The 27,864-nt window shown below is 35.0% G+C and overlaps 3 protein-coding genes across 3 annotated transcripts; 1 reads left to right on the plus strand and 2 right to left on the minus strand.

The window, feature by feature from the left end:
- Positions 1-289: 289 nt before the first annotated feature.
- On the minus strand, positions 290-11,872 carry LOC133323320 (protein gone early). The gene is made up of 11 exons (XM_061532261.1): positions 11,815-11,872; positions 9,094-9,214; positions 8,930-9,023; positions 8,715-8,763; positions 8,492-8,646; positions 6,126-6,253; positions 5,846-6,053; positions 5,611-5,781; positions 5,066-5,250; positions 475-1,083; positions 290-400 (listed from the first exon to the last, which is right to left on the minus strand). The coding sequence occupies exons 1-11, from the start codon at positions 11,870-11,872 to the stop codon at positions 313-315; spliced, it is 1,866 nt and encodes a 621-aa protein (XP_061388245.1). The 3' UTR covers positions 290-312.
- A 579-nt stretch (positions 11,873-12,451) lies between these two features.
- LOC133323321 (uncharacterized) lies at positions 12,452-17,032 on the plus strand. The gene is made up of 2 exons (XM_061532262.1): positions 12,452-12,487; positions 16,118-17,032. The coding sequence occupies exons 1-2, from the start codon at positions 12,452-12,454 to the stop codon at positions 17,030-17,032; spliced, it is 951 nt and encodes a 316-aa protein (XP_061388246.1).
- Positions 17,033-20,677: 3,645 nt separating this feature from the next.
- On the minus strand, positions 20,678-21,426 carry LOC133323322 (uncharacterized). The gene is made up of 2 exons (XM_061532263.1): positions 20,934-21,426; positions 20,678-20,865 (listed from the first exon to the last, which is right to left on the minus strand). The coding sequence occupies exons 1-2, from the start codon at positions 21,424-21,426 to the stop codon at positions 20,678-20,680; spliced, it is 681 nt and encodes a 226-aa protein (XP_061388247.1).
- Positions 21,427-27,864: the final 6,438 nt, after the last annotated feature.

Here is a 27,864-nt window from a genome sequence, read left to right on the forward strand (position 1 = left end):
GTTGTGTGTTTCGGAATGAATATGTTACATATTTTAAAAAAATATATGTATGTATTTTTGTGTATGTTTGTTTGTGTTGGTGTGTAAAAATACAAAGGCAGGCAAATTTGGGTTATAAAACATATGGAAGTCTAATATTGACCATTACAATTTGTAGAAATATTTTTTCCAAATAAAAATTTGCCAATATTGCCAATCCATTAATCTATGATCTTTACCCTCCTTAAGCCTTGTCATTTTTTTAAATTGGAATTCAGACAAAGTATAGTTAGTTAAATATAAAAAACTATATATAATAATAATTCACAAAAATTATAAAATATTTGAGCAGCGTACTGGTGGCACATGGCAGCTGGAGGCAAGTGGTAAAAATTGTATATGGTTCCAGGTGGCATTGAATCTGTAAAATAAAACAAAAAATACATAATTAATTTATTTTATTTTCTTGAAATCCCAATCTCCCCTTCCACTTACAAGTATCTCTCAGCCAATTGTTGTTCAACGTGAGGCTTAATTTTCGCATAATCCTTATCCGCTATAGAGGTGCTACAATGTTTTTGCATATAGGTCAGGGCAAATAGTTCATTCTCATTATATGACCTCAGCCCGGGGATGCGTAAACGTTCAGTTAACCTCAAACTTTCATAGGTATGTTGTTGATCGAAAGAGGCCCCAATAATGGGTGATGCTGTGTCAATGGCTGCCAAGAATGAACTCAAAGCCTTAGCGGTAATTTTTGCACCACTCAAAGTTATATGGAAACTTTTCAAAGCATTCGTTGACAGTTCTTGTAACTCTTCACGATTATGTTCATCCGCAGTTATACAGCCAATATCAACTTGACCCAAATTTATTTGTGTATGCAAATCATTATCGGCTTTATATTGTTCCACAAATGTCATTACAGCATCCATCAGCACTTCGAGGATATCTGAACCGATGCGAGCAAAATTCACAGCCACCGGATAACGATAATCATAATAGCCGGATGAGGCAATGCCACGTGATATCACCAACATATTCAGCAGCTTGGAGTATGCGACCAATGGTGGTTCTTCAGAGGTGTACATTTCGGATATTATTCTGGAAAAAAAGAAATTTAAACACATATTAAAGGGAAGTTTATTATTAGAAATTAGGAATAGAACTCAATATTTGAGGTCATTCATGGTGTAATATTAAAGCTTAAAATGGGGCTGTTCGAAATGGTATGACGATGGCTAATGTATGGCTGAACTAATAATAAAAATGTGAATATTTTGTTCATTATAAAGGGTTGGGTTGAACTTCTTATGCTCGGCAAGTGAGTATTCAAAATACATAAATTCGATCGGAATTTTTATATTGGAGACTATGCCATACCATACCAAACTAGAAACATTTTTTTGGCAAATTGCGCTAGAAGAATGAACATACCGAAAATGACGCTGATGTGGACTCAGGAGTCCCTCCCCGAAATTATTTTATTCGTACATACATTTTTATTTTGCCATGAAAAATTCCAGATCCTTTGAAATGAAATCATGTGTAGGTGTGTGTATGTGAGTTATTTAAAATCTTGGAATTATATTGAAAGTGTTCTGCCAAGAGGTGGGGTTTCCACTGAGATATTTGAGTACAACTTCGTAAATCAAACATATAGTCACATCAGTGGAAAATGGACCTAGGACAAGATTCAAATAACTTTATTTGAGGATCTATATATTGGAAGATATGATACCCAAAGAGAAATCGAAATATCAAATTATAACCAATTTTTAAAATATCGGAAATTATGGCTGCTATTATATAGGAACTATACCAAAACTTGGACTCATATTTATAATTTTTTGTACAAAGTTTTCTCACCCAAATGGGATTTTAAAATATCAAATAAGAGACAATTTGGTTGAAAACAAAGCCAAAGAACCGAAAAATCGCCGGAACCTTTATATAAGGATTACCCCGAAAATGTAGCCAGTTTTTTGTAGCAAATTTAATTGAAAATTATCCAAATTAATCAAAAATACGGAAAAATCCGCAAACTGACACGTTTTTACATGTTATTGGAAAAACTTGCTACCCGATAAGACCTAAAATCTCTGGCATTATTAAAATTCCCAATTAATTCGTCTACTCAGATTCGTTTTTCTCCAAAGACTACATACAATAAAATTGAAGTTGGGTTGCCCCGAGTAATTAAGATTATTTGCTTCGTTGTGCTTCTTCCACGAACAATATTCATGGTATTTTACTCTTTTCCCAAGTCCCATACGATCTTATTATCTGCTGATATACGTCAAGGAACACGATCGTATAGTTGGGACTTTCCTTTACACAAATCGACTTGCTTGTGATCCATTTGAGGACTAATAAAAAATATCCGCCACTAAATCAACAGTGGTTGGTTGAAATTAAGCTCTAGCTGAAGATTATGGTCGATGGAGATCAGATTCTGACCACCATCTACCACAGTATATTGGATATAAAGTTCGACAGCATTTTCAAGTTGTCCGCACAAACCACTCCTATTCCACGACAGAGGGGTCTACGATCTGAAACGACAAAAGTCTTTCTCGACCAGAGGCTGTCATCTTAGCCCATTGTCTAAAAGCAATATTGTTGACCTCTTATAAAGCTTACATATGCTTACATATGCGGCGCCAGTGTGATTTGCGAATGTCGTCCTGAGAATTGCAAATGAGTGTCTCGTCATAACACCATGAAGAGACGAAGATCATACGCACCCACCCATAGGAACAATCAAATGTTGAGGATGCAGTATATATAGCAGCAGATGAGAGCCAAATGCCTAGAAAAACACGAGTAGCCGTAGAACAGCTACGAACAGAATGATACAACCGCTTTAATTTCCACTAATTACGGAACGTTATATAACACATGCCCAACATGTGTACTAGGATCGCACGACACAATGCACTTATTTATCTGTTCAACTAAACCTACTCGCCTGTCTAAGAATTGACCTTTTTGAATTTTGACACATATGAATCAGAACAGGAATAGATTCATAGAGATGTGCAGAGATGCTTAGAGCACGTACATACCTGACTTGCGGTCATACCCACGTTGCTGTAAACACCAGTTAATACAAAATCAACGCCCGAGACACCAAAATGCAGATACCAATCAATCACACGTATTTGAACGTGATCACCTCCATGGAGCGGAGCTAATTTAAAACCCCTCCCTTTCTATGTGTAAGACACCTCTTGTAATGCAACTCCACACCGAGACGAAACTCTACCCGCGATTTGGGTATAAGCAACCACCAGCACGATGCTTCCTAAAGGTCCAATTCCAACTGGACCCGCAGACCTTAATGACCTGACGCCCATGCTACCGAAATCTTCGATTAGGCTCATAACCGGTGTTATTACTAGTATAATTTCAAAAGCTTGAGACTGGTCACCCACAGACTACAGTTTCTGCCAAGATTTATAGCTCAAGCCACTACCATTAGAACTAATATTTTCAGGCTCTTTACAATAAACCGATCGCTGAAAGCGGGTAAAAAACCAGGAGTAACCACCAACATCTTACGACATTAGTACCCCCTATTCATACCACCCATCCCAATACATGCCTGCTAGTACGGGAATGGGCCCCCACAGACTATTCTCTGCACGCTTTCGTAGCCAAAACTACTACCATTTGAACTAATAGCTGCAGGCTCTCGACAACGGAGTAACCGTTAAATGAGGTTTTAGAGACGGGCGTGGCCCTATTTCAGGGTTTCTGTTATCAAATCGTTTCAAAATTTCAAAAATTTTAATTTTAAAATACTTTGAACAAGTTATTAAATACACGAGTATTTACAGAAATATTGGTAATAAACTACTTGACCCAGGCTGGCAAAATTTGGCTCAAATGGTTTTTATATCAAAACAACTACTGGTATGGAACATGCTTGGGTTCATGTTTTAAGGGGACCCCCCCATTCTCGGGGTCAAAATTTTTGTTGACTTAATTCCAATCTAAACTAATTCAAGAATGTCCCTGCAAAATTTCAAGTTAAAATCTCAAGAACTCTTGAAGATATAGCCGATTTATTGTGTCAGCATCAAGTGACGGCTGAAGGGCTTCTCAAACTTTAAACGCGTTTTTCTCAAAACATTTTTTTGCGAATGACGGGCACGATAACTCAAAAACTAATAACCCAATCGATTTCAAATTTTTACACGTTTCTCTGTAAGTGTATAGCTATCGTATGAACTAGGATAAAGCCAATCGGTGAAGATCTTCCTTATTTTTTAACTTGGTTTTTGGTCAAAAATCGGCGATTTTCCAAAAATATTTTTTCAAAGGTCCGCCATTTCGTTAATTTTAGAGCGAGGTCAATTATCCTAGTTCATACGAGAGCCAGACATGTACTCTTTCTAACACCGTTGGAATTTTCGGATTCCGATGTTCCAGTGAGGAGTTATCATGCCCGCCATCAAAAATAAGGACTTTTCTTTGATCACAAAAAACAACAACAAAACAACAACAAAAATTTTTTGTAAATTATTTTTCTTCCTTTTTAAATCTTCAAATATATATGTGCAAAGTTACAAACCTTAACAAGCATTGGTATTCATTTACCAGCCCATTTAAAATCTTAAAAATAAAAAATCGAGAATGGGGGGGTTCCCTTAATACAGCCCTCATATAACCATACTTTCTGATTTAAGGCATTTTTAGTTTATGCAAAATCGAAAAATGGAAGAATTGCTGAAGAATGCCTCCATCTCACGGTACAGCAGCACTGATCACTGCTCCGTCTTTGATATAAATTGGCTTTATAAGTTCTTAATCAATTATTAGATATCTCCATACTGCACTCAGGTGTTAATAAGTTTTATGGCATCTGCATCGACCGCTCTCATTGCCTAATTAGAAGTAGAAATATATTTCTGATTGATAATGCTAATGGCAAAACTTGAAATAATTGACACAGTCAAGTTCATTAATGTCGGCAGCTATTAATCAAAATTTAAAACCCGGAAATATAATTGCCAAAATAAATTATGTTAATTAATTTTCAAAATTATTAAATTAATTTTTTGTGTATTCTGCTACTTACGTATCAATGATATTTAACGCCTTTAGTTTATCTTCCATGCGTGCCATACGGAAACTCCAAATCGATTGCAAATGTTCGACAAAATATAAATTACTCAACAGCAATTCATTGTAATAATCCTTGATGTAACTTTTGTTCGATAAAACCTCTTCGGGTATGCCGATTTGTAGACGCATTGTGGTGAGCTGGAAGAGAGTGGACGACAGATCAATTAAATTCTAATAATTTGTTGGAAAATAAAAACGGTAGCTGTAAGGAGATGGGACCTATTATGGGACCTAAATTTGTGAACACACTTCAAATTTCACACTCATACAGATAGTCGATCGAAATTAAATTAGAAATTGAAAAAATACAGATTTTTGAATTAAACTCAAGGTACACAATGTTTGTTTTCCCACATCGAACATTTGATTCTGAACCCACCAATGTCAGTTGTTGGGGGTTATAGATTTATATTTATTGTTGTCTAAAATGTCGATCCCAATATAATGGAAGCTATCAGGGCAGCAAATAAGGATGGGTGTTGAACAGTTCCGTCTTACCTTTTCATTAATATACTTTTTAACATCGCCACTTATCCAGTTGGCTTCCTCCACGGATTGTTCCAATTGATTTCTTAAACTGTAGTACATCAATTTCAAGAATTCATCATTGCCCGATGTTTTGTTCAAGCCATTGTTATCCTTCAGATGGGAGGGTAAAAATTTCGAGGCCTGTGGAAAAAAATTAATATTCCAATTAACACTTCGTTTACTATTTATATAACCTCCTATTTACCAATTCCTCTTGATGTTTCTGCTTCAGAGCATCCACAGCGAAGGGCAACCAATCTCGTACAGTTTTTGCACACACCATCCAACGGGGATATGTTGCTGTGCGTCCATATACCGAATGATCAAATGCCTCCACAAGGTTTCGATATTCCATAGATAGGTGGGGAAGTAGATGGCGTGCCAGTGACCAAATTATGAAGTTGTTCATTGGTCTGAAAATAATTTTCAAAAAATAATTAAAATAAATATTCGGAATTCATAAAAGTAGTAAAATTTTTACTTACTTTTTATCTGAGGTGGACACAATTGTAGATAATTCATTGAGCACATCAACATTTCTTACCAAAACTTCTGTGTCATCATTAATTCGTGTATGAGGAAAGAGAGCTTGCAGGGTTTCGGCAATGGGCAGCTGGAAAGTAAAGAAATGGAAAAAAAGTTATTATAAATTTCAAAGTAATCAAATTTATACTGGGAGCCATGGAACGGTATATTTAATGTCTTTATAGATGAGCTTATTTAGGGAGCTTATGTTGGAAGTCTTTATAAACAAATCGGCATGAATCACGGAGTCTTTACTGACGAGCTAAATTGAGTATTTATAGACTAGCCATTGTTGTATACAAGAAGGGGATTTATTATGTATTCATCATGTGCTGCTATATGAGTACTCGGTCTGTCCAGGCTGCTGCTTTTCTATAATTTTAGGAATGATTGATGATCTCCCAGTATGGCATTCATAGGGTATTGTTCTACTGCCTGGGCTACTGCATGTGTATGAATGCAACTCTGGCGTGCCTAATAAGCCTTTGATCCAAAAATTCACGCTTCTACCTTTAGACCTCTCTTTCTAGGTCAAGAACATCCCTTCTGGCTTGTCTGGGAGTGGGAAGTCTCTCCATAAGGCTATGGCAGGGGGGTTTTCAACTGCCAACGACTTGAGGATCTTGTTCCACAGCAAATGGCAGAGGCATACGAAGACTGTCGAATATTAAACACACTCTCTTCTAATAGTTGGTGGTCGGAATTTGGACTTCATCGACCATAATGTTTAGCAACAGCTTAATTTCAGCCGCGAAAGTGGTGAAAAGTGTGGCTGTGAATCGGTGCCGATATTTTCATCAATAATAGGACCCAACGCTATACTCGTACCGCATATATTACGACCTCTATGCCGTCGGTGATTGTGGAATATCCGAATGGTAGAGGTTGAACAGTTCTGAAGAGATCGACATTCTGTTTCTGAATTCCACGTATAAATCCTGTCCATACATATAGCTGATTATCCAATGTTTTAAACCCGGTCGGATGTTTGTAGAGATGGGAACTATTCCGTTAAAATAACAATAAGAGCTTTGCTAACAACAATTTTAGGGCTGATTTTATGTACTCAACTCGAAAGCTAACGGTTGGGATGACTGTGGTGATACATCCTCGACTGGAAGGACGTAGAACATTCCCCTTCGCCTAGTCATCTTCGGGTTGCTCTATACAGTGTTGGTTAAAATAACACGTGGACATCTTCGGATTAATTGCCAGGTAATGTCATTTTTTCAGACCTACTGCCACTATGGTACTGTCATGCAAGCTGTGACAATCTTCCCTTATCCTTGTGGTGAAACTGATGGTAAGTACTTAACTCTAAAACCTCGCCAATCAGCTTCACCTCATTCACCGTTCAAAATATCGAGATATTAATTTGATCAGTCAGTGCAGTACACCTCTGGTTATTACCTAGGACAGAATGTCATAAATCATGATGGATACTGGACTAATATACGGTAAATAACGAGGTTTATACATTAAGCACCCCTACCTCGAGAGTTCCACATTTGACTGTCATCGGAATCCGAAAATTCCAACGGCGGTAGAAAGGGTACATATATGGGTCTCGTATGAACTAGGATTATTGACTTCGCTCAAAAATCAACAAAATGGCGTACTTTTGAACACAAACTTTTTACTACAAAGTATGTTAAAAAATAAGGAAGATCTTGATCGATTGGATTTATCCTAGTTTTTACGATAGCTATACAACCACAAAGAAACGTCCCAAGATTTGAAATCGATTGGGTTATAAGTTTTTGAGTTATCGTGCCCGCCATTCACAAAAACGCTGTTTGGAGAAAAACGCGGTTAAAGTTTGAGAAGCCGCCGTTACTTGATATATCTTCAAGCTATATCTATATCTTCAAGAGTTGTTGAGATTTTCACTTGAAATTTTATAGGGACATTCTTGAATTAGTGTTGATTCGAATTAAATCAAAATACAAAATTAAATTTTTTGAAACCGATATTGGGGGCCCTTAAGCGAGATAGGTCTGCACTGAACAGAGTGCAAAGAATGCAAATCCCCCACATTCGCTTCTGGTACGATTCTTCGGTACAGCATTGTAATCATCTCTGTTAACGGCCATAATACATCTTCGACACATAAAGAACAATATGGTAGAGGCGCACTATACCCCAGTATAACTCTTATTACAGAAATCCCGGATGTAATTTTTATAGATGGGTTGGGTATTTTTAAGGAGCTGAAGTAGGAAGACTCAGTCCCAGGCTGACTCTATCCAAATTTATGATTATTATACCCTCCCATATAAGGTAGAATCAAAATTAAAAGTTTCATTTAACGACGCTTATAACTTACCGATGGTGCTAGGGTTTTAATTTCCACCAGAGTTTTGATTTCATTCAAACGTCTTTCACCCGATGACGATTTAACAACATCCAAATGATTTACAATACGTTTTTCGTAATTGAAAACATCATCGGCAAAGAGTTCAGCCTGTTTGGAAACAATGCCTTGAAAAAAAAAATAAAATATCGAAATTAATTAAATTAGAAAAATAAATAAATCAAGTATAACTTACCCATATTAATGGCAAAATCGCGTAATAATAAAATATATCCTTTGACAATCTGCGATAATGAAAATTAATCAGTTGTAACTCTGATAAAACAACTTCTTAAACATCTCAAATTTTTGTCATTTGAGATAGCTAAGAAATACTAGAAATATTCTCTCCTCTATATATTTTTTTCTAAATTCTGCTAGACAAATAAAAATCAACACAATTTTACATACCTCATCATTACGATCCGTATTATAGAAATATTTATCCGGCAATCCATATTCTCCTTCATCTAATGTAATAATGTATTCGTGGGGTTTATTGAAACTAAAATTAAAAGATTAAAAGAAAAAAAAATAAATTTCAAAATATTCAAATCTATATGTTTAATACATACCGATTTTCTACTGAAACTTTATAATATGGGAATATACCATAGGTAGCTTGTAAATGTACCAAAGCCTTGCGATAATCCCAAAATTGTATACTCTTTGAATCACGCAGTGCCTGCCAACCTTCTGCAAAGAAAAACAAAAAATATATATTTTAAAAATGAGTGATAATTGAATGAATTAGTTAAAATGTGTTACAAGGTGATTACAACAAAACAATATTAATAACCAATATCTAGAATAGTGTGAAAAATAAAATTACGTCAATAGAAATTCCAAAATGATTATGATGATTATGAAATTATAATAACACTAGCGTAAATAAAAAAATCCCGATCTGCCCGGGATTTTTAATATCCCACTAAGATATCTGAAACTTGGGAAGGATATTAAAAACATATTTTGCTAAGTTTGATTCAAATCGACTATGATGTAGGTCTAATATATAATTTATAATGAATCAGATATGATTCATGGAACAAAAAAGGGGATTAAAGCCAAAAGTTATTTCGAATTAATATGATTTTTAATTAAATTATATAATTAAGGCGGATTGGCATTTTCTTCAACAGTCTAGACTTTGTATACTCAGTAACAAACATCTCGATCAATATGCTGTTTTTATACCCTTCACCACACTGTGGTACAGGGTATTATGTCTTTGTGCATATGTTTGTAACAGACAAAAGGAAACGAGATAGACACAGGGTTCCTTTTGAAAATATGCATAGAATCACTTTGTGAGTCGATTTACGCATGTCCGTCTGTCCGTCCATGTATTTGTGTGAACAAAGTACACGTCGCATTTATGATCCGATTTGGATGAAATTTAGCAGAGGTCACTTATTTGGCCCAAGGACGAACCATATTGAAATTGGGAAAAATCGGTTCAGATTTAGATATAGCTTCCCTGTATATTTTCGTCCGATTTAATGTAAATGGTGCACCAAAGTCCTTTCATATCTTTCGATTTGCACGAAATTTGGTACAGCTTAATAAATTAGGCCTAGAATGATGTGTGCTGAGTTTCATTAAAATCGGTTCAGATTTAGATATAGCTCCCATATATAGTTTCGTCCGATTTTACGTAAATGGTGCACCAAAGTCCCTATATATCATTCGATTTGCACGAAATTTGGCACAGCGTAATGAATTAGGTCTAGAATGATGTGTGTTAAATTTCCTGAAATCGGTTCAGATTTAGGTATAGCTTCTATATCTGACCAAATGGAAAAATTAGTATAGGTTGCAGAATGACATGTTTATGGATCCAATTTCCTTTTGATGGTCCTTTTAAAATGCGACGTCTGTTAGGATTCATCTGTTGAATATACCCAGAGTGGTGAAGGGTATCATATAGTCGGCCCCGTCCGACTTTACTACTTTCCTTTTTTGTTTTTTTTTTTTTTGGAAATAGTGATAGAACAGTAACTTAGTGGTGAACTGTTTTTGTATTCAACACGAGAATTATGTGTATATGACAAGGATCCCAGATTATAGGAACATACTCCAACTTCGATGTAACAAAATTCATAGTACCAGAATCATACAATTCTTTACAATCATTTTACAAATGCAAGGGCTTTGTAAGAAGAATATGTGGAACAAAAAAACAAAATACTTTTATGGTGAATATCCCTTTGGGTTCTGTTATGGTAACTACCCCTTTAAATTCCATTTAGGGGGAAATGGGCATTTAATTTGTAATTGAATTGCGTTTTTTCGATGGCTACTTGTTGGAAAAATAAACGGTGGTATATTTATGTTGACTACCCATTTGGGATCTGTTATGGTAGCTACTCCTTTCCATTTATGTTAAGGGACATTTTTTTATTGATATGTGTGTTTTCCGATGGCTCAATGTTAGGTAAATAAACACTAAGACAAATATGTTGAATTCTCCTTTAGGTGGGTTCTGTTATGGTAGTTACTCATTTACATTTAATTTAAGGGCTAAAAGTGACATCTCATGTGTGGAATCATGTGTGTATTTACGATGGTTATATGTTGGGGAATTCAACTCTGTTGAATTTTCTTTTTAGGTTCTGTTATAGTAGCTACTCCTTCTCATTCAATTTGTAATTTATAAATATAATTTCATTTATAAGGAAAAGAGACATTTCATTTTTAATTGATGTGCGTTTTTACGATGGCTACCCTTCGGGAAAAACTCTGATACACATATGCTGATTTCCCCTTTTGGGTTCTATTATGATACTTACTCCTTTCCATTCCATTTAATGGGAAATGGGATTTTTTATTGATTCTTTTGGGAATGATTTATTACATAAACCCCATTTATGACCGTGAAGTAAAAAAGCGAATTAAAACATTGCATCAAGATTAGCGCTTCTAAAGTTGAGAATATAACAAGGAAGTCCCGTCAAAGAGCGGCCCGGCGAACTTAGCGTCGTTATTTATCTTCTCCTTTGCAGAAATTATTGTATTCGTCTGTGGGTAGCATAGGTAAATGCTATTGGAAACGTCAAAATTTTGCTAATTGTGTCAGTGGTCCTTGAGGTGTAGGACAAATCCTCAGGTTCTAATGAGGTGTATTTTTGGCGACCCTAAATTAAATTTTGGTCTCTTGTCCTGGAGGTTGGCTATTTAAAAGCGACTTAGTACATATCAGTGTTTAATGGAGACCTTGGCTCCTCAACTAGTTTAAGTTTTAGTTATCAAGTCCTTGTCATGGTAAGGATGTCGACATTATTTTCTCCACTTACTCGAGTTAGGTGTGATGGCCTTGGTTTCCGATGCCCATATCGTCACAAGGGCAGACATTCCAACACATGATAAACATCAGTCTAATTAATGAATATGGATATTTTTTACTTTGCATATGGGACAATACCCTCATGCCGGACGACGATGAGGATAACTATGATACTAGAGTAATCAGAGTGTCACGCTATAATCAGCAGGGGTCGCCTAAAAATTTGGCCGGTGCTTCCGAGGCAGACAGCTACTGTGAAGAAAAATGTCACGAGTGGAAGCCTCAAGGCTACTTTCGAAACGCCGCAGATTACTTTAGCAAAAAGGGGGGGAAACCAAAAAGGGCAATTACTATGAATAAGGACACACCTTAAGGTAGTTAGAATTTACGAAACAGAATATACGAACATTTTGACTCTGTGAAGAAAAATGTCACGAGTGGAAGCCTCAAGGCTACTTTCGAAACGCCGCAGATTACTTTAGCAAAAAAAGGGGGGGGAACCAAAAAGGGCAATTACTATGAATAAGGACACACCTTAAGGTAGTTAGAATTTACGAAACAGAATATACGAACATTTTGACTTCAACCTGCTGCAATCAACCTTTGCTATTATGAACAGTTCGAGGATTCTAAAAAGTTGGCGATAAATGATAACCACAGTACGGAATCTAGTCCTAATGCGAGTAAGAACAATAAGTCAGGAGGTCCTGTGGCAAAAAATAGGATGAGATCGACTGAGGAACCACAATTTGCTGCAAAAAATCTCGTATGCTTTATTTTGGCGAATAAGGAATGTGGAAATTCGAATGTCGTACCAAGAGTTAAGGTTTCATAGGAACTAGGGATACTTAGCCGACCAAAAAGTCGATTTTTAGACTTTTTGATTTTTGCCTATGCCTAATAAGTTATATACATTATAGTCCTGGAATATGTTATTTTTGGGTAATTTGGGCGTTGGGATAATAGATCAACTATTTATAAAGTCGATCATGAAATGTCGACTTTGCAATTTTCTCAAAGATCAAAAGTCGACTTCAACTTTTTTACTTTTCAATACAAAAAGTCGTTTAATCGATTAGTCGAAAGCCGATTTACTTATCCCTAATAAGAACCTTCTCAGCCAAAGCCGAAATATATTTTAACAATTTTGGAAATTTCGCGGCCGATTTCAGCAAATAAATGGTGAAAACCAATGAAGCACTAGACAGGAAGATTAATCGAAGGGCACATTGCTATTTTCAACGATATGCCAATAAAAAGTCCCTGCTTAATGTCGATGAAAAGCTTCCAAGAACTAAGTAAAAACCCTGTGAATGAAACTTACAAGCTTATATGATCACCCTTAATAAGTGGGCTCATGTTATAAACTGCGGGAAGACTGTGAATAACCTTGAGTCCCTCTGGGATGTTGATATTTTAAATGCTATGGGCGTTGATGAGATCCCATGCGGAATGGTCACATTTATGTGGTTACAAACTTCAGATTTTCACAGATTTCCTAAGGAATTTTTAAATTACCAGCTAAAATTCATGTCCTCATAACATAATGTGTCTTTTTGGGTTCTTAATATATTCGTCAACGGCTTTCATCTCTGGATGAACTATTTTTAATTCCGATTTTTTTTTCAAAAAGTTATCAATATTTTGCCTATTCCATTATGCACATCTTTCCATGAATGCATCAATAAATTTTCCATTTCTGGTTTAAAAAATCGAAAAAAAGTGTTAATAAAAAACATCATTGAATTTAAAACAATAGATTTCTCTGTTAGTCGTGCATTTCAACATAATCGAAGAGGTCTAAATAAAATCACATATTATCAATAAAAATCAAATTAATAAAAAAATAAAAACAAAAATTATGTCGCGATGTCCCGCCCCAACCCTTTACTCATCGCAAGAAATTAAAATGTATTAATTAATAACTAATTGTATGACAAAATGCTGAACGAACGTTCCGATGGACTATTGGTGACGATGGCTTGCTATTATTTTCTGATCTAAAAAAATAAAATATCAACAAATTGAACTTGTCTAAGAAGTAAAAATATCATTTAACACCTTTTAGTGCCACCAGTTGGGCAACTACAGACCTCTACTCTGCATTCTGTTAAAGGAGATGAAGTGACCATTTTTTGTTGCTTTGGAAATACCGGAATTGATCATGGCGAGTCATAGATTTATGACACTTTGATGATGTCTTCTGAGGTGTGATCTCAATATATTTGTTGTTGTTTTATGAAATTTCTTTAATTAGTTTTAATTAAACAAAATTGTGAATTGACATTTCTTACATTGTTGCTTTGGATGTGACTTCTCGGCGGGGGTTTTTTTATGACAATTTGTTATGAAGATAATTTTGGTATAAAACTGTTTGTTTGTCAGGCAATTGGCATCAGTTGTTCACCAGCAATTGTCTTAGATAAGATAATCTAAAGTTTTGTACTACTTTTATTCCTGAGAGAAGGTTTTAAATCAAGCTTGAGCATGAATACTTTTGTGGTGAGTTAAAAAGGATTAAACAAATAAAAAAATAAATAGAAGCGGCAACAGTGGATTATTCAATAAAAGGATTAGAAAAGTGATTGTGAAAGTGAAAAATACAGTTTCAGCAAAAGGCTTAAAATGAGTAGATTCTATAAAAATACACCCACGCATATGTTTCATTAAACTATTACACAAAAGCTTGAAAAAACTATAAAAAAATTAAAAGCTTTTACATCGGAAAAATTGAAAACTATTTTAATAATATGTGATTCTTTAAAAAGCTTCAATAATGAATTAAAAGCTTTTGAAATCCGAAAAAGCTTTCAGTGTGATATTGAAGTTATTGCTCTTGTTGAAAGCTCCTATTTATAAAAAAGCACGTATAAGTTTTTAAATTGCGAAAAATCAAATCAAAATTGTTTTAGTATAAATAGGATCCCCAAAAAGCTTTAACAAAATTGAAAAGTTTAAAAGCTTTCTAACTCATTCTAACGTGATTTTTGTTTTTACATACAAAATGTACTATTCTAAAATATATTAAAATCGTGAAATCTATTAAAACTCTGAGAGCTATAAACCGCATTTTAAGCTTTTGTAGAAACATTTTTAATTAATAGAGCTTAAGTGATAATTATGACATTTATACGGTAGAGTTTTAAAATAAATATGAGGTTGGAAATTTCTTCTCCAAAAAGCTTTATAAAAATGAAAGCTTTTGAAAACTATAAAGCCTTTAAAAATCGCATATAACATATTTATAGTATTCCACTGCAAATCTATTATCAAAAACTTTTCGGAACAAAAGCTTTCAAATCGCAAAAGCTCTACAATTGTAATATAATAAGCTTTATATTATTTTAAAAATAACCAAAAATAAAAGCTTTCATTGTGTTAAAATACATACAATACTAAATATGTTATATGATTTCTAAAAAGCTTTAACCAAAATATAAAAGCTTTTGAATTTAAATACAGCTTTGGAAAAATCATTAAGTTTAATAATGACATTACAATAGGCTTGCTTCATTTTGAAGGCTTTCCCAATTATAAAAGCTTTCAAATTGCAAAAAGCTCTAACATGTTTATCACTATATACATTTCTCAAAAAAGCTCTAATTTATAAACTTTTGGAAAAATTAACAGACAATATATAGATCAGACCATCTGCAGGTAGAGGTCTTCTTACAAATTGTGTACCTATATAAAAGCTTTCAAATTGCGAGAAGCTCTAACATTTCTCAAAAAAGCTCTAATTTTAAAACTTTTACAAAAAAATTAACAGCCAATATTTAGAGGACTTCCTACAGAGTACTGAGGACTTCTTATAGAAAAAATATTTCCTCCAGCTGTTTCAGATCTCTCGCAGGTGTCCGACATATAGAAGGCATCTTACAGGTCTTCTTTAAAAAAAAGAATTTGAAAGGTCTGAAAATCTCTCTATGCAAGACAGAATACACTTTCGCATACCCCTTTCTAAGGTCTCCCATAGATACGAAAATCTCCAATAGGGGTCTTATAGACAGAAAACCTCATATAAGTCTTGTATAGCTCTACAGATAGCACTCATCGGTCTTCTATAAATTGAAGGTGTCTTATAGGTATTCTATAGCTAGAAGACCTCCAATAGGTCCTCTAAACATAGAAGATTTTCTATAGGTCTCCTAAATATGGTAGACCTCCTATATGTCTTGTAAAGATAGAAGATAGCATGCTCCATATTCTCTGAGACTTCTATGTAGAAGAACATATATAGATTTATCTATAGATGTACCTTTATTTTCCCCTTTAATTAATATTTACTTCCCCTCTCTTTCCCCCTTTTTCAGTTATTTGCCTGCGCTTCTGTGCTACTCAGCTGTGCCAATGCCCGTCCCGATTTAAGTTTGGGCTATCGCTACAATCAAGGACACAGCAGTGGTGGTGGTGCATTTTTGCATGCCCCTGGTGTTTCCTCTTCCTCATCCTCCTACAGCCCTACCGCCTCCGGTAATTCCTATTTTGCATCTCAACCATCTGTTGGACAATTTGGAAACTCTGGTGGATTTGCCCCATCTTTTGGCAGTTTCGGTGGCGGTAGTGTTGGTGGTGGATATAGCGGCAGCGGCGTTGGCTCCTTTGGCAGTTCACAATATAATTCTGGCTCATCCTTCTCTCAATCTTCTTCCGTAAATGTTGAAGAACAACAAGCATTCCTCGGACAATTGCAAAATCATCAAGCACCCATTGTGACCAAACATTTCTATTTGCACACCGCTCCTGTGGACAATGATGAACAACAGGTTGTGCGTTACATCAACATTGGTCGTCCTCAGAAGAACTATCGCGTTGTCTTCATCGATTCACCCTCGAACACTAATAACAAGGCTAAGATTATTGCCAATGTTGCTCCTACCGAAGAGAAGACCGCCATTTATGTTCTCTCCAAGAAGAATAATGCCTTGGATGTTAGTGCTGAGGTTGTTACTCCTGCTCCCGTTAACAACAAACCCGAAGTGTTCTTCATCAAGTACAAGACCCCCGAAGAAGCCATTCATGCACAACATACCATTCAAGCTCAATATGATGCTCTTGGTGGTAGTTCGGATGTCAGCAATGAAGGTCCCATTCCCGTATCATCGGTAATTGGTAGTTTGGGTGGCAGCAGCAGTGATGATGGTTCCAGTGGTGACAATGGCGCAGTTCAGATTACCCATACCGGCATCAATACTCAACAAACTTATTTGCCAGCTAATCACAAATAAGCGGAATTTTAAGTTGATGTAAAAAATTTTTAGATTTTGTGTTAAATTTTCTGATAGTTTTGTGGTGGTGTTTTGTTGTTAATTAACTGTATTTTGTAATAATTGAAAATAAAAAATTGAAATTTTATTATTCGAAATAAATTAGATTTTGTAAAAAATAAATTTTAAATGTTGTTCTTGCAATATAATTGACATATATTGTTGTGGTGTTGTGGCTAAGGGTTAATAAATCGATGCTGCTGCCTAAAAGTATGCCGTGGATATTGAATAAAATTAATTATTTAGCTTTTAAATATATTTTTTATAGCTTTTACACATGGCATGGATTTTTAAAAAATATTTTTTAAGCATCTATATAATACGTGGGTGGCGTAGGGGATGATAGATTCCAAGCAACGGCTCTGATTGGCTTTATCATGGCGAAGCCCAGGCTTACCTTGATCCCTCTTTCATCTCAATTGTGGACACTGACCTCCCCGCGGGGTAGCTATTCTCATCACCCATTGAAATAGTGAACTAATATGTGCAGCGAGTTCACCCATAAGAACTATACAAAATGGGTTGAGGCGTTGGGTTAGTTGCCCACACTCGGAAAACCCCTCCTACTATGAAAAAGCAAAGAAAAAGAAAACCAAACCCCCTAATGATGACGACCCCCGCAAATCATCACTTGGAATGTGGGCACGTTGTACAGAACAGGCGCAGTGTTCGCCTTGGAGGATGTACTCACGCAGTACAAAGCCAATATTATTGCCTTACATGAAATTCGATGGAAAGGGACTGGCGTAAGTAAATCAGATGAATACGCCCTGTATTATAGCTGTCATGAAACGAGACATGAATTTGGCAGCGGATTTATGGTTAACAGGGGAATAAAAGACCTCGTCTCCAGATTCACTCCAGAAGAAGAGCGAATTGCTATAGTCCGTATAAAAGCGAAGTTCTTCTACATCAGTCTCATTTGCGCCCATGCTTCGACCGAAGATAAAGATGAACAGACCAAAGACATATTTTACGAGCACCTAGAAACAGCATATGATCGTTGACCTGGCCATGACATTAAAATTCAGCTAGGAGATTTTAATGCAAAAATCGGAAGGGAAAATATCTTTGGCCCACCGTCGGAAAATTCAGCTTCCATGAAGAAACATCAGACAACGGCATGAGGTTGATTGACTTCGCGGCAGCAAAAAACATGGTAGTTATCAGCACCAGATTCAAGCATCTCGTAATACACAAGGCCACTTCAATTTCTCCCGATCGAACATCGAGAAATCAAATCGATCATGTTGTGATAGACGGAAGGCATTCATCCAGTATTTTAGACGTCCGATCGATCGGGGAGCGAATATTGATTCGGACCATTACCTTGTGGCAGCCAATGTACGCACCCGTCTTAATGTAGCAGCAAAGGTGCGAACTAATGTAACACGGAAATTTAACGTCGAAAAGCTGCAAACACAACAGATAGCAGAAGCCTACTCCGCTCAACTTCCCAACTGCTTGCCGAAAGCACCCCTTGTCCCGATAAAAATACAGAAGCACAATGGCAGAGAATTGCCCACTCCCTACAAACTGCAGCAAAATCAACACTTGTGTACCAAAGACCACCACCAAGAAATCCATGGTACGATCAGGAGTGCCGTAATGCTACAGATATGAAAAACGCAGCGTATAGAGCAACCCTGCGGACAGTAGCAACACGTAATGCGATGGAGAACTATCGGGAGAAAAGGAGAGAGGAGAAACGTATTTTCAGAAAAAAGAAGACAGAACAAGAAAAACGTGAGCGTGAGAAATTCGAGATGTACAGCAGTCCAAAAATTCTACCAACGGGTAAAATACCAAACCGAAGGCTTTGGAGCAGGCACATCTCCTGTAGAGAGATGAAGAAGGAAACCTGGTGACAGATACAGACAGCGTGCTAAGGATCTGGAGGGAGCATTTTGAAAAACTTCTGGTGTAAAATATTAGCGGTGAAGAGAATACCCCAGAACCAATAATAAATGACGGTATAGAGTGTATACCACCTAGCCAAGATGAAGTCAGAATAGCAATCAATCAGCTGTAGAATAATAAAGAAGCAGGTGCCAATGGGTTACAAGCCGAACTATTCAAGACTTGTGGTCAGATGCTGGTCAAGAGCATGCACCAGCTGATTAGTACAATTTGGCTAGAAGAATGCATGTCCAATGATTGGAATCTCAGCATCCTGTGTCCCGTGCACAAAAAAGGAGACAGGACGATATTTGCCAACTATAGAGGAATAAAGTGCTATCCAGGGTACTGTGTGAACGACTGAAGCCATTGGTCAATGACATTATTGTACCATACCAATGCGGCTTCAGACCTGGCAAATTCGCCATTGACCAGATTTTCACTCTGCGCCAAATCCTGGAAAAGACCCACGAAAAACACATCGACACATTCCACCTATTTGTCGACTATAAAACCGCATTCGACAGCCCTATCCGTTCCGAGAGGTGTATAAAGCCATGTCTGCGTTTGGCATTCCTGCAAAATTACTTCGGTTATGCAGGATAACTTTAACAGGCATAAGATAAGCCGTTAAAGTTGGAAAGGGCCTCACAGAGACCTTTAATTCCGAACGAGGATTCAGACAAGGTGATAGTTTGTTGTGTGAAATTTTTAACATCCTGCTGGAAAAGGTCATACGAGAGGCAAAAGTGAACAGAAATGTCACTCTGTACACCCTACAACACATGTTACTCGCCAACGTCGATGTCATCGACATAATAGGTCGAACTTTGGGAGCGGTAACAGCCACCTTTTGAACAAATTGAGAAGGAGTCTGCCAAAGTGGGCCTGGCAGTAATTGGTAAGAAGATCAATCTGATGGTATCAATGCGTAAGACGTCCAGTAGACTCGGACCAACTGTGAAACTTGAGAACTACATCTTCGAGGTAGTCAAAGATTTTATATACCTTGGTACCGCCATAAATAATACTAATGACAGCAGTTTTGAAATTCGAAGGATAGTTATGGCCAACCGATGCTACTATGGTCTAAGCAAACAACTCAAAAGCAAGGCCACCTCCCGCCAGACCAAACTTACACTCTACAAGACGCTGATACTACCCGTGCTGTTATATGGATCTGAAGCATGGGTACTTATGCAAGCAGATGAGGCAGTTCTTGGAGTGTTTGAGAGAAAAATTCTCCTAAAAATCTATGGGCCGATCTGTGTCGACGGTGAATATCGCCGTCGAATAAACCATGAGTTGTACCAGCTATTTTCGGACATCGACATTGTTAGACAGAAGGGGAAGGCCACGAATACGATGGAAAGATCAAATGGAAGATAACATTGCCGAATATGGTCTTTCAAATTGGAAAAACCGCGCAAAAGACCGTCGCGCCTGGAAATCTTTTTTAAGCTTGGCTTATGGAAAGAAAGTTCTGTCACAAGCCAGCTGAATAAGTATAAGGCGTGGATTTTTGTAAAAATATTTTTAAGGCTCTGCATTTAGTGGGTGGGAGGGGTGGTTTTTTGTAAAAATATTATTTCAAGAATAGTTTTTAAGTATTTTTTCTTTATTTATTTCTATAAAAATGTTGGTTTACTTAAAACTAGAAAACAGTAACTAAAAACTACACATCAAACGCTAGAGCAATAACAAAAATTATGCTTTCAATGCTGAAGGCAAATATTGGGTATTTGGCGTTTCAATGGTGCCGACATTTTCATTGGTTTTGCGGTAATTGTAGCTGCCATCAGGGTTAAGGCTTTCCAAAGTACCGATGACCGAGGTAATGGGGGCTGTGGTTTCTTCGGCAATTTCATTGGTGCCACCGAGTTTGTTGTATTGTTCTGTAATGGAGAAAATTGTTTCTATTAATAAAACAATCCAAAGACTTTTGACTGTTGTATAAACCTACCTTGAATTTCCTTTTGGGCTTGCTTGGCCTCATCATCATTCTTGTATTTGATAAAGAAGACTTCAGGTTTGCTGGGAGCGGTGGGTGCTGGTGTGGCAATATCACCGGCCTCCAATTCATTCTCCTTCTTGTTCAGCACATAAATGACAGTCTTCTCTTGTTGTGGTGCAAATTCGGCGGAGTACTTAACATTACCAGCACCGGAGCTAGGAGCCTTAATGAATACAACACGATAATTCGTTTGTGGGCGTCCCAATACCAAATGTTTAGTTCTGCCCTTGTTGTCGTTATCCTCGGGTGCTGAGATTACATAGAACTGCTTGCGTACAATTGGTTCAACAGGTTTGACTGCGGGTGGTAAATATTTATCACCACCACGATGACCGCCAGAGACCAAAGGTAATCCAATGTTGGTTTCGGGATGTACATAACCATACTGGGGAGCAGCACAGCAAACTGCTAACAAAGCTGACAAAGCAATAAAGGCACGCATTTTTCTACACAGGATTTTTTTCGATTTTGCACTTTTAAAAAGTTCGTTAAGTTTTTTTTTAATTTTTGTATTTTTTTTTTTTATATTCCTGAGACTTCTTTATCTCTTGAACTGTTACACTTTACTGCATACTAATTCCCACAGATCATACAACTTTTATACAAAAATATCATAAAACAATTTTGGTACAATGTAGCTGCTTCTAAAACTTGTCCACAAATTGAAAAACAACAGTCCAACAAAAGCAAAATAAAAAAATATGCAAATTGTCCCCATGAATAACAAAAGGGTGACTATTTGTAAATGGATTTTAAGCCTACTCTTCTATTTCGATTTTGTTGTTGTTGTTAAGACAATATAACACGCCTGTGCTGTTTTTTTTTTGTTATTGTCACCAAATATCTTCAGCATATTGTTATTGTTGTTACAGATTTTTGAATTGATTCCGAGTTTTTTTTCGTATTTCAATTTTGAGTTGTGGTTGTCCATGCAGCAGTCAGCTAGTTTTGATAGTTGTATTTGGAATTTTTGCCATTTGATTAAGTTGACCCATAATTTATGTAAATTTTTTTAAATTTCAATTTAAGGTTTAGATGATAACAAAAAATACAATAAAAAAAGACAAAAATTAAATAAAATAAAACAGACCGCAAATACCACACAAGTTGTTGCCTTCTTCGAGTTTTTTTAATTTGCCAATGATTATTTTTAGTCTATTTTAAGAATAGGCTATATTTCATTTTTTGTTGTTATTATTGGAAACTGAAAGTGATTCAGTTTCAGTTTCTAAAATTAGTTCTTTTACGTTGTCATATATAATAATGAAAAATATAAAATAATAAAATTATCACTTGTGTTGTGAACATTTGAGAACATTTAAGGTTTGCTTCTTAAGTCTTTTGTTTTGTGTTGTTTATACAATGTATGAGGTTTAAGTCTTTTCATATGCACACACCCAGACACACCAATGTTTATTTTTGCAAATGGCAAGTGCTCCATCTTTTACTCTCTGGTCTCTCATGAGTTTGTGAGAGACTTACGATTTCATCTTCGTATAACATTCAACGTTTGTTTCTTAAGTCTTTTGATTTGGCATGTAGAACAATTGACGTTATGGGAAATACATGTGAGAATAAAGAGGGAGAGAGTATTTTTTCAACTAACGGCAATTGTTCTACATGCCAAATCAAAAGACTTAAGAAACAAACGTTGAATGCTATACGAAGATGAAATCTTAAGTCTCTTACGAACTCGTGAGAGACCAGAGAGTAAAAGATAGAGCACTTGCCATTTGCAAAAATAAACATTGGTGTGTCCCCCCCCCCCCCCCCCCCCCCAGGTGTGGATTTTTTATTTTTAAGATTTTAAATGGGCTGGTAAATGAATACCAATGCTTGTTAAGGTTTGTAACTTCGCACATATATATTTGAAGATTAAAAAAATAAGAAAAATAATTTACAAAAATTTGTTGTTGTTGTCTTGTTGTTGTTTTTTGTGATTAAAGAAAAGTCCTTATTTTTGATGGCGGGCATGATAACTCCTCACTGGAACATCGGAATCCGAAAATTCCAACGGTGTTAGAAAGAGTACATGTCTGGCTCTCGTATGAACTAGGATTATTGTCTTCGCTCTAAAATTAACAAAATGGTGGTCCTTTGAAAAAATATTTTTGGAAAATCGCCGATTTTTAGCAAAAAACCAAGTTAAAAAATAAGGAAGATCTTCACCGGTTGGCTTTATCCTAGTTCATACGATAGCTATACACTCACAGAGAAACGTGTAAAAATTTGAAATCGATTGGGTTAATAGTTTTTGAGTTATCGTGCCCGCCATTCACAAAAAAATGTTTAGAGAAAAACTCGTTTCAAGTTGGAGAAGCCCTTCAGCCGTCACCTGATGCTGACACAATAAATCGGCTATATCTTCAAGAGTTCTTGAAATTTTCACTTGAAATTTTGTAGGAGCTTTTATTAATTAGTGTAGATTTGAATTATATCAACAAAATTTTTGACCCCGAGAATGGGGGGTCCCCTTAAAGAATATTTTTTCATGTAGCAATAGGCGTGGATTTTTTATAAAATATATTTTTTCAAGTAGCCACAGGTTTGGATTCTATATAGGCGTGGATTTTTTACACACAAATATAAGCGTGGATTTTTTTTATATTTTTACACACAAATATAAGCGTGTATTTTATATAGGCGTGGATTTTTTATATTTTTACACACAAATATAAGCGTGGATTTTATATAAGCGTGGATTTTTTATATTTTTACACACAAATATAAGCGTGGATTTTATATAAGCGTGGATTTTTTATATTTTTACACACAAATATAAGCGTGGATTTTATATAGGTGGGGATTTTTTATATGTTTACACACAAATATAAGCGTGGATTTTATATAGGCGTGGATTTTTTATATTTTTACACACAAATATAAGCGTGGATTTTATATAAGCGTGGATTTTTTATATTTTTACACACAAATATAAGCGTGGATTTTATATAAGCGTGGATTTTTTATATTTTTACACACAAATATAAGCGTGGATTTTATATAGGTGGGGATTTTTTATATGTTTACACACAAATATAAGCGTGGATTTTATATAGGCGTGGATTTTTTATATTTTTACACACAAATATAAGCGTGGATTTTATATAGGCGTGGATTTTTTTATATTTTTACACACAAATATAAGCGTGGATTTTATATAGGCGTGGATTTTTTTATATTTTTACACACAAATATAAGCGTGGATTTTATATAGGCGTGGATTTTTTATATTTTTACACACAAACATAGGCGTAGACTTTTTAAAAAATATTTTTTCAACACAACCATAGGCGTGGATTTACTTACATACTTAGTTGGCTTGTGACAGAACTTTCGTTCCCTAAGCCGAGCTTAAAAATGATTTGCAGGCGCGTCGGTCTTTTGCGCAGTTTATCCAATTTTAAAGACCATATTTTTGCAATGTTATCTTCCACTTGACCTTTCCATCGTATTCGTGGCCTTCCCTTTCTGCGTGAACCATCAGCTGGTTCGATTTTATATGCCTTCTGGGCATCTGGGGCATCTTCATCCATTCTCACAACATAACCTAGCCAACGTAGTCGCTGCACCTCAATACGTCAAACAATGTCGATGTCCGAGAATAGCTGGTACAACTCATGGTTCATTCCACAGCCATATTCACTGTCAACACAGATCGGCCCATAGATCTTTCGGAGAATTCTTTCTCCTAAACACTGGATTTTTTTTTAAATATTTTTTTCAACACAACTATTGGTCCTTAGGCTCAGATTTCTTTAAAAATCTTTTAGATGCCTTAGGCTTAGATTTTTTAATACGTTTTAATAAGATTTTTTCAAATGGGCATTTTTAAGAACATTTTTAGAAGCCTATGGCTTAGAGTATTTTAACATTTTTTTCCAAGACCTCAAGGCTTTGATTTTTTAAGATATTTTCTTAGATCTTACCGTGGATTATTTTCAGAATTTTTTAAAGGCGTTTGGCGTGGATTTTCCCTCTTTTTTCGAGAGGTTTTAAAAACATAACTTTAATTCAATGACAAAACATGCGTCAATCGTCATAACTTGATGATTATTTTTTTTATTGTCCAATTAATGTTTATGGATTATTACCGTATTAGACATAATAATCATTAAAATATCGCAAATAATCCAAAAAATACAAATTAGTTTAACATTGAACTTGAATTTCAAATAGCAACATATGTAAATGCCTGTTTTGGGGATTACAAACCAACAACAAGAGATTATGGTAAACAAAGTTCGCAAAAAACCCCTATTTATGTAAATTCAATTAATTAAGTGGGGGAGTTTGTGTATCGTATCGTAAGAATATGCCATATCGTTATCGTTCGGATAGTATTTCAGCAAATAACCACAACATCAAAATATCATCACCATCATCATTTTGAATTTAAATATTCGAATAAATAAAACTTTGATAGAAAACTAAAATCGCTGAAAAGCAGTAACAAAAATCGAAACGAAGCTTTTTCATCCGATTTATTCAAAAAGATTTAAATTATTTTAGCTTAGCCCATCCAAATATTAACTTTGTTGTGAGACAACTAATTCTATAGTTCGGCAAATAGATTTGTAGACAATGTTTATGGTTTAATAGTCGAATTTAGACACATCGCGACAAATCGTTTGAATTTGTGTGTTTATGTTTTTTTCGGAACACGAAATAGTGCCTCTAATATATGATTAATAAAAATTTAATATCACTGCTTGATAATATTTTATAGTTTTTTTTTTTTTGGAAATTTAGTCATTGGATTTTTATATCCAAACAATAATCAAGATATAAAAGATAAGGTATAGGGTTATTAAATAAGTATATTGAACATATACCACAAAATATATATGACCGTAGAAAAAATATTGTTTAAAAAATCCACGCCTATTATGTTGTTGAAAAAATATTCTTTACAAAATCAACGCCCCTTATGATCGTTGAAAAAATATTCTTTAAAAATCCAAAAGTGTTGAAAAAAATATTCTTTAAAAAAAATTCTTAAAAAATCCAAAGCGTTAAAAAAATATTCTTTAAAAATCCACGCCTTATATGGTCGTTAAAAAAATATTCTTTAAAAATCCACGCCTTATATGGTCGTTAAAAAAATATTCTTTAAAAATCCACGCCTTATATGGTCGTTAAAAAAATATTCTTTAAAAATCCACGCCTTATATGGTCGTTAAAAAAATATTCTTTAAAAATCCACGCCTTATATGGTCGTTAAAAAAATATTCTTTAAAAATCCACGCCTTATATGGTCGTTAAAAAAATATTCTTTAAAAATCCACGCCTTATATGGTCGTTAAAAAAATATTCTTTAAAAATCCACGCCTTATATGGTCGTTAAAAAAATATTCTTTAAAAAATCCACGTCTTATATGGTCGTTAAAAAAATATTCTTTAAAAAATCCACGCCTTATATGGTCGTTAAAAAAATATTCTTTAAAAAATCCACGCCTTATATGGTCGTTAAAAAAATATTCTTTAAAAAATCCACGCCTTATATGGTCGTTAAAAAAATATTCTTTAAAAAATCCACGCCTTATATGGTCGTTAAAAAAATATTCTTTAAAAAATCCACGCCTTATATGGTCGGTAAAAAAATATTCTTTAAAAAATCCACGCCTTATATGGTCGTTAAAAAAATATTCTTTAAAAAATCCACGCCTTATATGGTCGTTAAAAAAATATTCTTTAAAAAATCCAGCCTTATATGGTCGTTAAAAAATATTCTTTAAAAAATCCACGCCTTATATGGTCGTTGAAAAAATATTCTTAAAAAATCCACGCCTTATATGGTCGTTGAAAAAATTTTATTTAAAAAATCCACGCCTCTTATGGTCTTTGAAAATATTTGCGGCTGTGATGGTCCTTGAAAGAATATGCCTAAAATATATACGCTTAAAAATGTACTCCTATGAAGGCCTCTGAAGAATTCTCAAAATATTTATTCATAAATAATTCGAATACTGAATGGACTGTTTAATATTACAAAATGCGATAGGTCTCTCCATGGCAACAGCAACATTTGAATATTTTTTTGTTTACATCAAAGAATTTTACAGAAGATAAACAAAAGACTTAAGAGACAAACATTCTATTGAATTGTGCCGACACCCACCACTCCATTGTCATTGGCTCTGTGGCACATGGTTATTTACAATAAATCACCGATAAAATAACAAAGTAATATTTAAATTATGATCATCCAAAAATAGCAACAAGGTTACATTTGATCGAACCAAATGACCAAATTAACTTGGCCGGCTAGTGACCGGCAAGTGGACAAAATGTAAATTATGAAGACCACCAAAAAAATTATCAGTAACGAAAAATGGAACTACAAGCCCACACCCATAGAAATTAGGCCTAAACACATGTCTGCTAACATTTTTATGAAATATAATCAACAAATATTTAAAATCGAATTTGGCTTAAAAGTAATTTCAAACAATATTTTTGGTATTTTAGACTCTTTAAGGCGTTTTTCAATGTTAATTTAAAAAACGTGTTTGTTTGCCATGTTTGTAGCAAACATTTTAGAAAAAAATGCTGGAATTTGAAAGATACAAGATTATTGAAATGGCCTGATCATGACCATCGTCAAACTGAATGAATATCTAGAGGCAATGTATTCGAATTATTCTTCGAATTATCTAAGGCATAGATTTCTAAAAGAATATTTTTCAAGCTCCATTAATGTCTACCTTTTTAAAATATATTTTTTCAACAAACATAAGAGGCGTGGCTTTTTTAAAGATTTTTTTTCAACGAATATGGATTTTTTAAAGAATAGTTCTTTACAACGAGCAAAAGAGGCGTGGATATTTTAAAAGAATTTTTTTACAATAACCAAAAGAGGTGTGGATTTTTTAAAGAA

This window comes from Musca vetustissima, unplaced genomic scaffold (genome assembly GCF_032173495.1).
Source record: "Musca vetustissima isolate MV318-11 ecotype Yass unplaced genomic scaffold, APGP_CSIRO_Mvet_v1 utg3768, whole genome shotgun sequence".
In the NCBI taxonomy this organism is placed as follows: domain Eukaryota; kingdom Metazoa; phylum Arthropoda; class Insecta; order Diptera; family Muscidae; genus Musca; species Musca vetustissima.